Source organism: Molothrus aeneus, chromosome 13 (assembly GCF_037042795.1).
Source record: "Molothrus aeneus isolate 106 chromosome 13, BPBGC_Maene_1.0, whole genome shotgun sequence".
NCBI classification, from domain to species: Eukaryota; Metazoa; Chordata; class Aves; order Passeriformes; family Icteridae; genus Molothrus; species Molothrus aeneus.
In genome coordinates this window covers 15,005,328-15,018,457 of record NC_089658.1, presented here as the reverse complement: position 1 = coordinate 15,018,457, position 13,130 = coordinate 15,005,328, and the positions used below count along the sequence as shown (strand labels likewise).

Genomic DNA, 13,130 nt, shown 5'->3' with positions numbered 1-13,130 from the left:
ACATTTGCATAAAATGAGGATGGTGAGGCACTGGCTCAGGTTGGCCAGAGATGGTGGATGCCTCATCCCTGGAAACATTCAGGTGGACAGGATTCAGACTAATCTGTGTAGGGGAAAGTGCCCCTGCCCATGTCAGGGTGGGGTGAATGAGAGGAGCTTTAGGCTCCCTTGGAAACCAAACCATTCTATGATTCCATGCTAAGGAAAATGCAGACAAGTTAAATTGGGTGAGGCTGGACTCACTTGAGCAGGAGCAGAGCGGTGGCACAGCCCACGATGCCCTTAATAAATAGGAGTTAAACTCAGTATAAGACTGGAGGGCATAAAGGATTGAGACTGACTCAGCCACCTAAAAACTAAGCACTGTGTCCATGCCTCATTAATTTTCCTGTCAACACCCTGGGAAGAGAACATCCTGGGTCAGCTTTTTAGGGGAGAACTAGGTATTAAAAGTAATGTATAATAAAATGAACCTGAAGCCCTTTTTTGGCTGTTGCAATAGAAGTCATGGCTGCAGCAATCAGCACCTCCTTCCTAAGGTGCTTGTAGTTATTTATCCCTCCAGGAATGCCCCTTCTCTGTCCCATTCACCTGGACGGGCCACAGCTCTGAGAGCCCAAATCTTCTTCACCCACAGCATCAAACATCCCTCCACCACCAGATGCAATGGGGACAGGACTTTTCTGGCTTGGCTCCTGGTTTTAAAAGCATTACCCCCACCCTCGTCCTTGCAGATTTGCACTTTTCTTACACCAGTGATAAGCAAAAATACTTCAACTTACAGGATTAAATAGGACATCCAGCTCCAAGTAAATTACTCCTTTTGAAGCACGTTCCAAGTCTTTATTCTTCAGTGTGTAACAACTTTGTTTACCGTTTCTAATCTATAGTTTGGGGTGGGGAGGGGAGAAAAAGCATCAATATTTTCCTGGCTGTAATCCTCAATATAATTTAAAGACACTGCAAACAAATAAATAAATATTTATAACTCAAGCACAAAAGAATAAAAAAATAAAAACTTCTCCCAAACCCTGATAATATACTCAGAGCCTGAAATACAAAACAACTGTTGGATTAGAGACCTATAAAATTGCAGATTAAATCTCTTACGGTCCAACTTTAATTTTCAGACCTTGTACTTTATAGTAGAGCATTGCACGCAATAACCAGTCTGAAAATTCTGCCCTGGAAGCCAGTGAGTTGATGGGAAGTAATCAGCCTCTGTTATTACAAGTTTAAAATGGGATTTTTCTTCCAAAGTTTAGGAAAAGAGCCACAAACAACAACTTTACCTACCTATTGCACACTCCAGTACACGAAACCACTTCTTAATGCTTAGTTTATTGCAACGTTATCAAATTATAACCCAGCAAACAAATGCAATCCAAAGAAATGAACAGGCTGAAGTGGAGCAAATGCTAATGTAACAAATGTTCAAAATTAACTAATTCATGTAAAAGACTTCTCCCCCCACCCCACCCCTGAATTTCAATACCACTTCTCTGCTCTGATCAACCCGTTGGCCCTATCTCATTAAGTATCTATTAAACAAAAAAAACAACCAGCCCAAAAACAAAATACCTTCCTTGCCATTTTGTAAACTATTTGGCTCAAAGCAAAAGCATTCTCTCTTCAAAAATGATGGCAGAAATGTATTTATTACACACAGTGGGATATGTATTGATTAAACATTTGGCTTTTTAGGAAGCAGACCAGTTAATTCTAAACAGCAGTAACATAAAAAACTGCAGCTTACCAAAAAGCTATATTGAGGGACTGTAATGATCAAAGATTAAAGATAACGGAGGAAATTTGGGGGCATGAAATTGCAACCATATTTAAAATGGCTATTGCTGCTCTGGCATTTAGAAGAGGCACTCCTATAAACCATGGTAGAAATGAGTAAGGAAAAAAAAAGGTGTAATAGGAATAAAGTGATTTCACAAGACAAGGGAAAGGTCACTTTCTTTCCCAATGCTGCTCCACCCTTTCTATACCCAAACAGCTTGTCAAATGGTAGATGGGATTTCTGCCCAAGGGTTGAAAGGGAAGAGGGATCTCACAAGGACCAACTGTGCATCCTCAGTGGTGTACAGCCAAGAACTCCAGCAATTTCCTATTTTCTCACCCAAAGCTCTACAGTTACAGAGACCTATGTGGAATTCATTTAATACTAATAAATAAAAACAATAACACTAAACTGATCACAAAGCACCTCTGCTTTCACCACAAGAGAGCACAGACAGTGCTGGAGCTGGCAGCAAAGGATGCTGCAGGAAAGGGGCAGGTAAAAAAACATTTTGCAGTCCTGCAGCCTCAAAGCAGAAGAGCTGCCAAAGTGACTAAACCCTTTTCTAGGGCCAAATGGACTGGCATCAGAAGGTCCTCAGGCCAAATGCCACATGCAGCATTGTCAACCCATCATAAAGGTTTCTGCTCTCTCACCAGTTTGCTTTTCCCCCCTTCAAAAAAAAAAGGCAAAACAGAATTGAATTTACTGAATGAGAACAAAATTTTGTTTGGAAAATAGTGATTTTGTTACATTTTACAAATTAAAGGATAAAGGGTTTTACTGATGGCAGGAATACTGAGACAGAAGGATTTGGTTTGAGGTCCTCGGTGCAAGCATCAACAGGTTTAGCCTGAGCTTTGATTCATGGATTCTGCTGTGAAAGGATAGAATGTACTTTATTCTCAGTGTGTCTGCAGAAATGCAGATGTCCAGTATATATCACAATACCCTAATTCTGGACTGTCCATGGCTATTCATTTTGGAGCTGAATTTCCCTGTATTTCAGGTACATCTATTTCTCATCACATTTCAGCCAGTTACACCAGAAGCAAGAGCTAGTGGGAAAGCCTCTTTATATTCTTTGGGATATATTTCTTTCTTACATCTTTCAAGAGCATAACCCACAAGGAAAAGAAATGTGACACAGAGCTAAATTGATAGAAAAAAGGAAAAGAAATGTTTCTGAGTGTTTGAGCCTGATACTGTGGTGTTCTGCACTCAAAAAAAATGCTTTGGGAAAAAGACTTCATTTTAAGAGCTGGAGCTGAATCAAACATTTTGGGTGTGTCTGCAGGTGTTTTCAAACAGTAAGTTTTAAATCAGCAACAAATAATTTCCACCTCTGTGTTTGTAAATAGGAGTTGCTTGGGAAACCTCTTGAATGGTGTCATTATTATTGTTGCTGCTATTCTTAAATTGAACAGGGCAGGAAGTAATGCAGTGCAAATAAGGTTTTAGAGTCAGATTTATTTGGCATATTTAATTCTAAGTGTTCAAACTGTCTGGAAAAAGGATGTGCAAGTATAACGCAACCTAGGACTAAACACTCCTACAGATATTTTAGCTTCAGACTTTCTTCAGAGGGAAAGAAGCACAAGAGAAGAATGGCAGCCTATGAAATGGCCTGTCTCCACTGCATTTTCATTTGGATAAAAAGGAAGAAAAAAACTGAAAAAAGTCAACAAAAGACTCCCTTAGAGTTTTGGCACTGTGCTAGGGCAATCTGGTTCAACAAAAGGTACAGGGTAATTCTAAGACCCATGACTGCATGGAGATTAAACTGGTGGCATGGCTCAACTGTGCCCACAAGAAAACATGCAAAAGAGCCTTAAATACTCCTCATTTTCACTGCATCCTGTTCTTGGGGCACAGTTCAGATTCTGTTCAGCTTCTCCCCCAACCTGAGAGACAGACAGTTACAATAATTTCATTTTGCATCTATTTCTTTCTTCTCTCTGGGTACTTTCCCCCAGTCTCTGCTATTCCCAAAGTGCTTAAATGCTCTCTCCAGCTGTGGAGAAGAGCAGCCAGGGCTGGGGTCATAGGATGAACCTCAGTGTCAGAAAGATCAGGTTTCTTCTGTCACCCAAACACCTTTTGCTACAAACCTGATGATGTCACATGGATTTGTCTCAATGAGTAGTTCTGATAACTGTGTCTAAAACTGCTTAACATCTACTTATGGGAAAAGGAAGGGAAGGTTCAAATTAAATGTGAAAATATCTGCAGGTAAGCACCTTAAAGAGACAAAATCAATATTATTCCTTTATTGATGATGCTTTATATCCTCACTGAATACTAATGCCTGCATTCTCTGAAAGCTTCTTAAATAGCTTGCTGGGGCTCAAGCACCAAGCAAGACTGCCCTGGGATTAACGCCAGGACAGCAGAGCCTACCACACCTACATGCTGCCTTTTGCAAGGTCACCATCAGAAACATAGTCTGGATTTTCATCCCATGGAAATTTCTGATATTTGGGGCATTTCCCTCCTCTGAATTAACACAGAAAGACAAAACCACATCCATAATTTCACAGGAAGAATTGTGTATTCTATATCACATCCCTTCTCCATACAGGGCCAAGAAAAGGAAATTATCAGCTGGAAGAAAAGCTGAAATTCTTTTTTGCAATAAATATTTCAACCTACAGAGGCTCTTGAGGCAAAACACTCCCTGAAGTTGCCTCTAACTGAAGGAAATGTTGAGGTACATGAGACCACCATCCAGTCAAGGTCCAAAGTGCACCAGGTTCCTCTCGAATGAATGAATATATTTGCTAAACTCTTTGCACAGATGTCCCCAGTAAAACAAATGTGACTAAACACAGTATTGATGTAGCCAGCCAATGCTAAATCTATTAAGCAACAACCTTCTGACCGCTTGGGAATTTTAATGAAATAGCAAAAGCCAAGATTGATATGACACAAAACACGGAGAAGACAGGACCCTTACGCAGCAAAGCGTGTTTTTTCATTGCTCTTGTCTTAAAGAAATATGGTTTAGAGGCTTTTTTTTTACATTGATTTTAAGAAAACTTCACTCTGTATCCAGCTTTGATGCAGATTCAATGTCATATATTGATGACCTGACAGAAGAACGCTGGGTTAAACCTCTGTACATCAACACCTGTGACGTGTGGAGAGGGTAATGACTACTCTCCAAGGGTAATTCATCTAAAGCATTTGGGACCCCTGATATCCCTGCTTGAGCTCATTGCTGATGCACAATGTCATCCCATTTGCCCTGCATAACATAAAGCTGTCTTGTAATAGACACACACCTCCCCTTATCAAAGGACGTATTTCCCCAGGAAAAGATGAAAGCAAGCCACATATTTGATCCACCTGCACATGAATAAAGAGGTTTTTGCTCCTCCCCAGTCTTGCCATATGCACCAAACTAATTTTGTACAAAATGCTTGTTCCTTCACCCCAAAACTCTTTACTCCAAACACTTCACTCTGAACAACCTCCTGTGGGATCCAAAGTGGAATGGAGATTTGGGTTTTTGGCAGAGGACTGCTATCCAAAGACCAAAGAGATATGGAGCTGAGGGACTGAAAGAAAGCAGGCAGGGCTTTCATATGAGGGCTTCAAGCCAGTCAGAGGAGGAGCTGAAAACCCTGGGAGCACAAGGAGCCTAGGTGATAACTGAGACAACATCCCTGTTGGTACTTTTTCAGTGAGCAGCCAGTGGCTGGGGGAAAATCTAATGCCAGAAACAAGACATTGTTTTCTCTGGGAGAGAGGTCAGGGATTTTTGCCCATTCCAAAAATCCTGGTTCATGATCAGGATGAAAGTCAGAACAGACAGCACATTTCACAGCTGCCTCCACTGCGTAAACACAGCAGTTTCACTTTTCTCAAACTCTAAAACTTTCTCCTGGAAAGGACTGTGCACTTATGGTCAAGTGCTAAGTAAGTGCAATCGTCAGGTCTCTGCTCTCTGAATCCAGGCCATGCTTTAGACAATCAAGCTTGCCAAAGGCACACTCCTTGTTTTTAGTGTATCGTTGGCTACTGACCTTGCCAGGCACTTGAGAATATTTCATAGACCTCTTCCTGTTGGCTGGAAAAAAAGGGTGCAGCTGAGGACTACTCTGACCTGATAATCCAGCAGATAAAAAAACATTCCATTCTGCGCTACAACTCCTCACTCAAAGGCCTTTCTACATGAGGATATTTGATATACTCTGCTTTCAAATTCATTGAAGCACACTATATGCTCCCATGTCTCTAATAACTTGCAGCCTTCTAGGAGATAGGAGTCTCTTGAAGCAGAAGAAAAAAAGACAGACCCTCACAAAGACACACGGTTGCCTTTACTAAGATCTAGGACACAAAGGAACACAGAGACAGAAAGGACTTCTTTGATAATTAGTTCAAGTCCCCCAGAACCTACAAAACTTCTAAAACCTATCAAACTTCTTTCTTGAAGTAATAAAGTTTTTGCCCTACTTCTCTGTTGCCCAGGTTCTTCTCCAGTTTCTGGCACAAAAGCTTGCTCTGCTCAGTGCTCATGGGCTTCCCTTTCACTCCCTACACCCCAAAATCCCACCCAAGGCTTGGCCAGGCCATACTCTTTGGGTCACCTCTGGCAAGAGAAGGATCCTTTCTGCTGGATACTGTGGTAGCACTCATTTGTTTCTTTTCTAGTGTAAATTGTGAATGTGGCTGACCAGAGAAGTGTTTGAGATCAGGTCCCACACATGCTTTAGAGGAGGACAGTAATTCAACAATAAGAACAGGAGAAAATAAGTTCAACAGGTTGATCAACATGGAAAAATTAAAGCTAAACCACAAACTTCTCTCTCTCTGCCCCCAAACTCAGTTTATGGCTAGCAAAATGTGCATTTATCCAATTCTGCTTTATCACCTCTACCAGAACGTGAATTTTGCAGTTTTATTCATCATTTGCGACCTTAAAACTCTTCTCATGCTGCCCAGATTTTTATTTTTCTTATGTGGTTCCTGTGATAACCCTGCATCACAGTCAAGGATGAACAGAAAGAATCCATAATTCCACCATCCCTGAATTTTTGTGCTGTAAGGTTATTCCTGTGCTAATGTGATGATGAGGGTGTAGTCGTGTTTCCAAAATGCCAGTGTGGGACTACTGAACACATTTAACCCAAAATTCGGTGTCATATTAATTAAACATTTCATATCCCTCCAACACATACTTTATTCAAGGCAATTTTTCATTAAGAAAAGAATCTAGTCATCCATGAACAATTCCTGAAGTAAACTTACTTCATGTGCTGACAGCTCACAAGTCAAACTTGTGCATTTTTAACAGGAAAAAAGAATGGCAAAAGCACATCTATTTTCAAAAGACAATTCAGTGCCAGGCAAATATTAGGCCTGATTACATACAGAAATTAAATCTACATGGTTGTGAGGCTTCCTTGAGTCTTTAACTTTTGTTCTCTTTTAGTATATTTATCTAAATGGTTCAAAGGATACATTCAAAGTTACAGTCAAAATGACAACATACATTGAAATTCCTATTTGAAGAAAAAGAGCTTAGAAAATTACAGTTCTCTGTCTGAGCAGACCAAGTTAATAGGTGCAAAATGTTTTTAATCAGAAGCAGAGATGAGTATATTTACACTAGATTTGACTGAAATAGGAGGCAGAGAAGTTTGGATGGGAAGGAAGAAGATCAGTTGGCAAGGGAAAGCATAAACAATTTTTATTTTATTTTTTTTTTGTCCCAAACCTTGGACGCAGAAAAACCTACACTGAATAGTTTGGCCATTACCACACACATGCACTCCCCTCCTCTGCCTTGTTACATGCTTCCTAAGGGATACTTGACAAATGCCTATAAAATCAACAGAAAATCCAAATCTAACATCTTCTCACTGTGAGCCCACACAGCCTGCTGCTGATCATGCAGGCCATTTGGCAAGCACTGGGTCTGCAGGAGAGCAGCTGCTCCAGCCACTCTCTTCCAGTAACATCAGAGATACGAGGACTTGGGGGGAAATTAACAAAGTGATCAAAAATGGAATAAAAGATGTTAAGAGGTTTTTTCCTCCCTGTAAACATCAAATAATCCTCCATGCCCAACCGACTCTAATATTATTCTAAAATAGAAGATATTGACAACTCGAGCTACAAAAATAGATGGGCAATCTAAAATATCCCCAAAAAGATCACATAGTCTGAGGGAAGAGCATTGGAAAGCTCAAAACAGCATGTGTGCCACTGAGAACTTACTAATTACTAATTACTAAGTAATTTACTATTACTTAGTAAATACCCTCCTTAGTATTTACTCCTCAGATCCTGTATCTTAGGCTCTTTATATCCCCAAATTGCTGGGGTTCCCCTGTTTCAGACACCAGCATGAACAGCACAGGGTGGATGAAAGCATGTACACCTTTGGGAAGAGATTCAGAAGCCACATTTAACTCACATACACAAGAAATACATGTATTTAGACAAAATCCCAACAAAACTGGAACACACAGACCTATTTCCCTACCACTGTAAAGCATTCTTTAGTTTGGAATCATATCCTCTAAGTCAGTTCAAGAGTTTTCTGGGCAGTTCATTATTTATTTGGAAATACCAAATGTTTCAGTCCCGCTCTCTGATCTTGACTGGTCCCTTACCTAAACTGTGCTTATGCTGTGAGGCTTATATGGCCTGCCTTGATCAGATGGGATCTTTGCTTTCCCTCTAGAAATCTCCAATTTCTCCAGTCTCTGTTGGGACAGAGCCCCACAAACCCATCACTGCCTTTCCTGCAGCAGCCAACCTCCAAAACTCACAGGCAAACTCTTGCCTTAACCCTGGAAGATGTGTGGCAGCCGTTCTGCAGAGGTGAATCTGCCTCCACAGGGATGTTTCAAAACAAGACTGCAATTTTGTACTCTGCAGTTTCAATCAGGATCCACCATCTGCCTGTTTGAGAGTGCTATTACCCACAGCATCACACCGAGCATTTCTGAAAGCATCTCACCACAGCCTGTGCTGCTGTGGTTATATATGGAAAGCATAAATGCCATCATAGAATACCCTGACTTGAAAGGGATTCACAAGGATCCTGGAGTCCACCTCCTGCACAGGACAACCCTGAGAATGACACCAGCATGTTTGTACAACAAATCATCACCTCACACTCCTGCACAGGGCTCAACTGCACAAATATCTGTCACAGCATCCCCCCAGCACAGGGAACTCCTGCAGAGCATCACTGCCTCCCAACTCACAGCAAACCCCATGCTTACAGCTAAACCTGTTTACACAACTTGGCTAATATGACACAAGAGTCCCATGATGTTTCAAGCCTCAGCAACTAATTGATTTAATAAGTCACAGCCTAGAAAGTTCTTCCTACACATTACAGTAAAAACTACCAGAACCTTCTGTGACACTGCACATACACATGGAGCTGTTTACGTCCTCTTGATCTGGTTTGCTCACTAATACCACCAGTCTTGTTTCAAAATTAAATCAGTCTTACCAAACACAAAGCTGCTTTTCCCCCATTCCTCTATTAAAGTCTTTTAATGATCCTTTCATGTTCCACTCTCTTTAGCTTGGCCTTTTTTTGGCTGTTTCTGAAAAAGCTTCAACTCTCCTTAATCTCCAGAGCAACCACTTTCCCCTGAGCTCGCTTTGTTTCCAGTTTTGATTTTGCACTCCCATGGTAGCGCTCACTCCTCACCTATTTGTTTACAGAACAAAAGCCACCAGTCTTTTAAAGCACTATAGAGTGGAAAACACCCCTTTTAGGTAATTTCATTCACTTGTGCCAATAACAACAGCTATCTCCAGTCAATCCTACTGCAATGTGCAATTAGTCTCTTGGAGGAAAAAGAAGCAAGACAGAACAAGGACATGTTTAAAACGTTACCTTCAGAAGATGATGTGGAAACACACAGAACGACTCAGTTATGTTCTCAGACCTACGTGGCACCGATGAAGTGCAGACATTTCTGAAATTTGCTTTCCAATCAACCAAATTTGTACTAAGATGGGTGGACAATGCTCATTACACTAAGGAGAACTATAAACACTGCCAACTAAGACATGCATAGATCACAAAACCTATTTAAATCTGTTGGGTTTTGTGCTAAGGGAGGAAAAAAACCACTTGTTCCCAGCCAACCATGATACATGTGGTAAAGGTAACTTACAGACAGCAAAGGGATGGCAACTTTTCCAAGGAAATCAGGGGGTTTGTCTCCATCTTCATCAAACACTGTCACCTCCAGAACATCGTGAATATCTTTAATAGGGCTGGAACAAAAAAGTGCAGACACATAAAAAATAATATTTAATACACATGCACACAGTCTCCTCCACAAAGATCTGAGACTACTTTTTTACTAATTAAGTTTGTATTACCTTGGGATATATAACTAGCATTTAATTAAATTCCCCCCCAAAATGAATCAAGTGGTGGGCATTCCCCAAGCTTTCCCCTCATGGTTCAGTTGCATAACTAGGTCCAGACAGTGACTTTTTGGTATTTTTTGTATTGGTGATGCTTTTTGGTATTTTTTATATTGGTGATCAATGTAAAACTCAGCTCTCCAACAGAGAATGCTGGTGCTGGAAAAGGTCAAGGGCTGAATTCAAATCCAAGTTTCATTGCATTAAAACTGCACAGTGACACACACAGGTAAGTGTATTGCAGAAAACCTGGATATAATGGGGATAGCTTTGTAGTGGTACTGAAAGGTCCAGTTAAAATGGACTCATCCACCCAAAACAATCCACACTGCTCCAAAGTAAATCCAAATCATCAATAGCTTTTAAGGGGCTTAATTCTTTTTATTTTTAAATGGACAAAAATCTAAGGAGAGATGCAAGTGCCTGACTGGCTCTGCAGATTTGGTGCTTGGATCAGCCAGGCAACATTAGTAAGAAAGTTAGAGAAAGTCCACAGCTGACGTTTCTGAGACCCACAGGAAGTACAGACACAAACTTTCTTTTTAAATAAAATAAATTTGGATTGTTATTGGATTTATTTTGCTGGCTGAACATCCAACAAGACTCATCTGCTGGCACAGTCTCAGAAAAAACAGTGATGAGTGGAAGGTTCTTGAGAACAAAGTATGAGAAAGGACTCCAAGAGACAAGCATTCAGCTGCACCCCTGAATTAAACAAAAATACAGCAAAGTATTTCTATTAAAGAAATCAGATAGTTTTTCTTGTGTTCTCATCCAGCCTAGTATTTATGAATGCTGCTTTAGCAAGAAGTTCATAATTTTCAAACTGTTCTTCCAGTGGACAGATGCAAATGTCACAAATGCTTCATTGCCAGCCTTTGCACAGACTGCTGCAGTCTTGGGAGACAGCAGCACTCACCCACTTATTCACAAAAATCTTTATCTCACTCACTTATTCACAAAAACCTTTGTCAGCATACAGCAAGATTAAAAAATTGGGCTGCCTAAAAGCAATACCTAAATTATAACTTTTATTATTAATAAAGTGACAAATAAAAGAATACCTTGATTTCCATAAAAATTTAAGCATCTAATTTGGAGCGTTTGACTAGTTTAAATTCAGAATATAGACCAACATGAGCTCTCATTCTCTGCTTTCTTCAAACTAAACAAGGATTCTACCAAGATTCAATGAAACATATTTTATTTTAAGTTATAGAAAATGTAGGCGTGAGTATCTGGTCTCAACTTTCTGTTACATTATCTCTTGGATCAAACTATGACTCCATTATGTCTAGTCATGATTCTTCCTATAAATATCACAGTAATTTTTCTTTTAATGACTTCTATTAATAAACTCCACACAAGAACTAGTAAAAGGCAAAAGGCTTTAATTAAGTTATATTTGAGATTTCTCCAACATCCTCTCTGACTATGAAAAAAATGACACATCTTAAACTTGACCTTTGCATTTTCCCAAAGTCAATAGCTTTCCTAGTTAAGCTGCTAAGTGGAGTTGCTGCATGGTTTCCAAAGCAATCCACTTACAATGTGAAAACTTTGTTCCACTCTGGGTTGAGGTTCTTGTAAACGGTGTGTGTTTGAAGCATGTCGTTTCCCAGCTCCAAGACACAGAAAGGATCACTTTTGCCTAGGAAAAGGAAAGGAAAACAAAGTGGATCAGTTATGGTATTTAGTATGCAGACTCTTTCTTTGCAGTAGGGCTGAGGAAGTGCTTGGTTTAATAAAATCAGATCCATTAAAGCAACTGCAAAGTGCCCCATTCTGCTGCAATGACTCGCCAAAAAAAATAGTATCTCTGATCATCCCCATTCTGGAAACTCCAACACTTACCTTACGGCTCAGTCTGGGGGCTTCACTCTAATACCTGAAATCTGAGACCTTCAGTGAATCATCCCTCAGTCCTTACAGCAAGAAAGATCTGCTCATGGTGACAATGACTCAGCCACCCTTAGGCGAGCAGCACCACTGCTCTGAGCCAGGGAAGGAGCAGTGCTGCAGTTACACTCCCTGTTTTATCCTCTGCCTAGAGCCTGTGGTCTTCTTCAGTTGATTACAGGATTAAGTATCCACATCATGAGAAAAGAAGCACAACACTGACTGAAATCAGAAGCATTTCTTCAATTAGCTCCATGTGAACAAGTCCTTGAAGCTATGAAGGCTCTACACCGTGCCACAGTTTAAACAAAACCCAATACCAACTGGAGAATCCATGCATGATCCAAGTATTTTACTTAGAGCAAACAAACAGAGCAAACCCCCCACAACAAAAAAAAAAAAAAAAAGGGAAAAAAACTCCTCTTCTCTAAAGAAGGATGTCAACATGGAATCTATTAGGTGAACACATGTTCACTAATGCATTTTTTGATCACTCGCATTAAATGAATTTGTAGTTTTACCAACTCATTGCAGCTCAGCAGTTTCCTTTGTGAGCAGAGTGGCCCCTTATCAGCATGTCTGGCTCAGTATCTGATTTAATCTCATCTCCAATGCTCATGTACAGCTCAGCCACACTCCAGCCTAACTTCTATGTAGGCAACTAAATATGTCAAAAATGCAGGGATTTAGATATCAGACAAACAAGCTATTTAAGCAAAAGCTGTCGTTTTCTTAATCCTTATTTTCTGTATTATTATTAATGCAGAGCTTTTAAGGGTCTTACTCTCAGAAGTTTATAAACTAAACAGGAATCTTTTCAGTATGTAAACAGTGGGTATTAACTAGTCAATATTGGTAAAGTTTAAAGACCATGTGTATTACTGGAATCTATTTGTCTTCTCCTTTTCAGCTTACATGCCCATTCCCTGATAGTGTGGAAAATGCATGTAGCCTTTCAGAGAAACTGCTTGAAATGCAAACTGGTATATGCCAAAAACAATCCCACTGTATAATTTGGTATTCTGAA

At 40.1% G+C, this 13,130-nt stretch overlaps 1 protein-coding gene across 1 annotated transcript in view; it reads right to left on the bottom strand.

The window, feature by feature from the left end:
* Positions 1-13,130, bottom strand: part of MCTP2 (multiple C2 and transmembrane domain containing 2) — a 101,459-nt gene that overhangs the window by 45,183 nt on the left and 43,146 nt on the right. The window contains exons 13-15 of the mRNA XM_066558591.1: positions 11,753-11,855; positions 9,946-10,048; positions 783-884 (exon numbers count right to left, since the gene is read on the bottom strand). Coding sequence (XP_066414688.1) covers positions 783-884; positions 9,946-10,048; positions 11,753-11,855 — 308 coding nt within the window. The remainder of the gene's footprint in view (positions 1-782; positions 885-9,945; positions 10,049-11,752; positions 11,856-13,130) is intronic.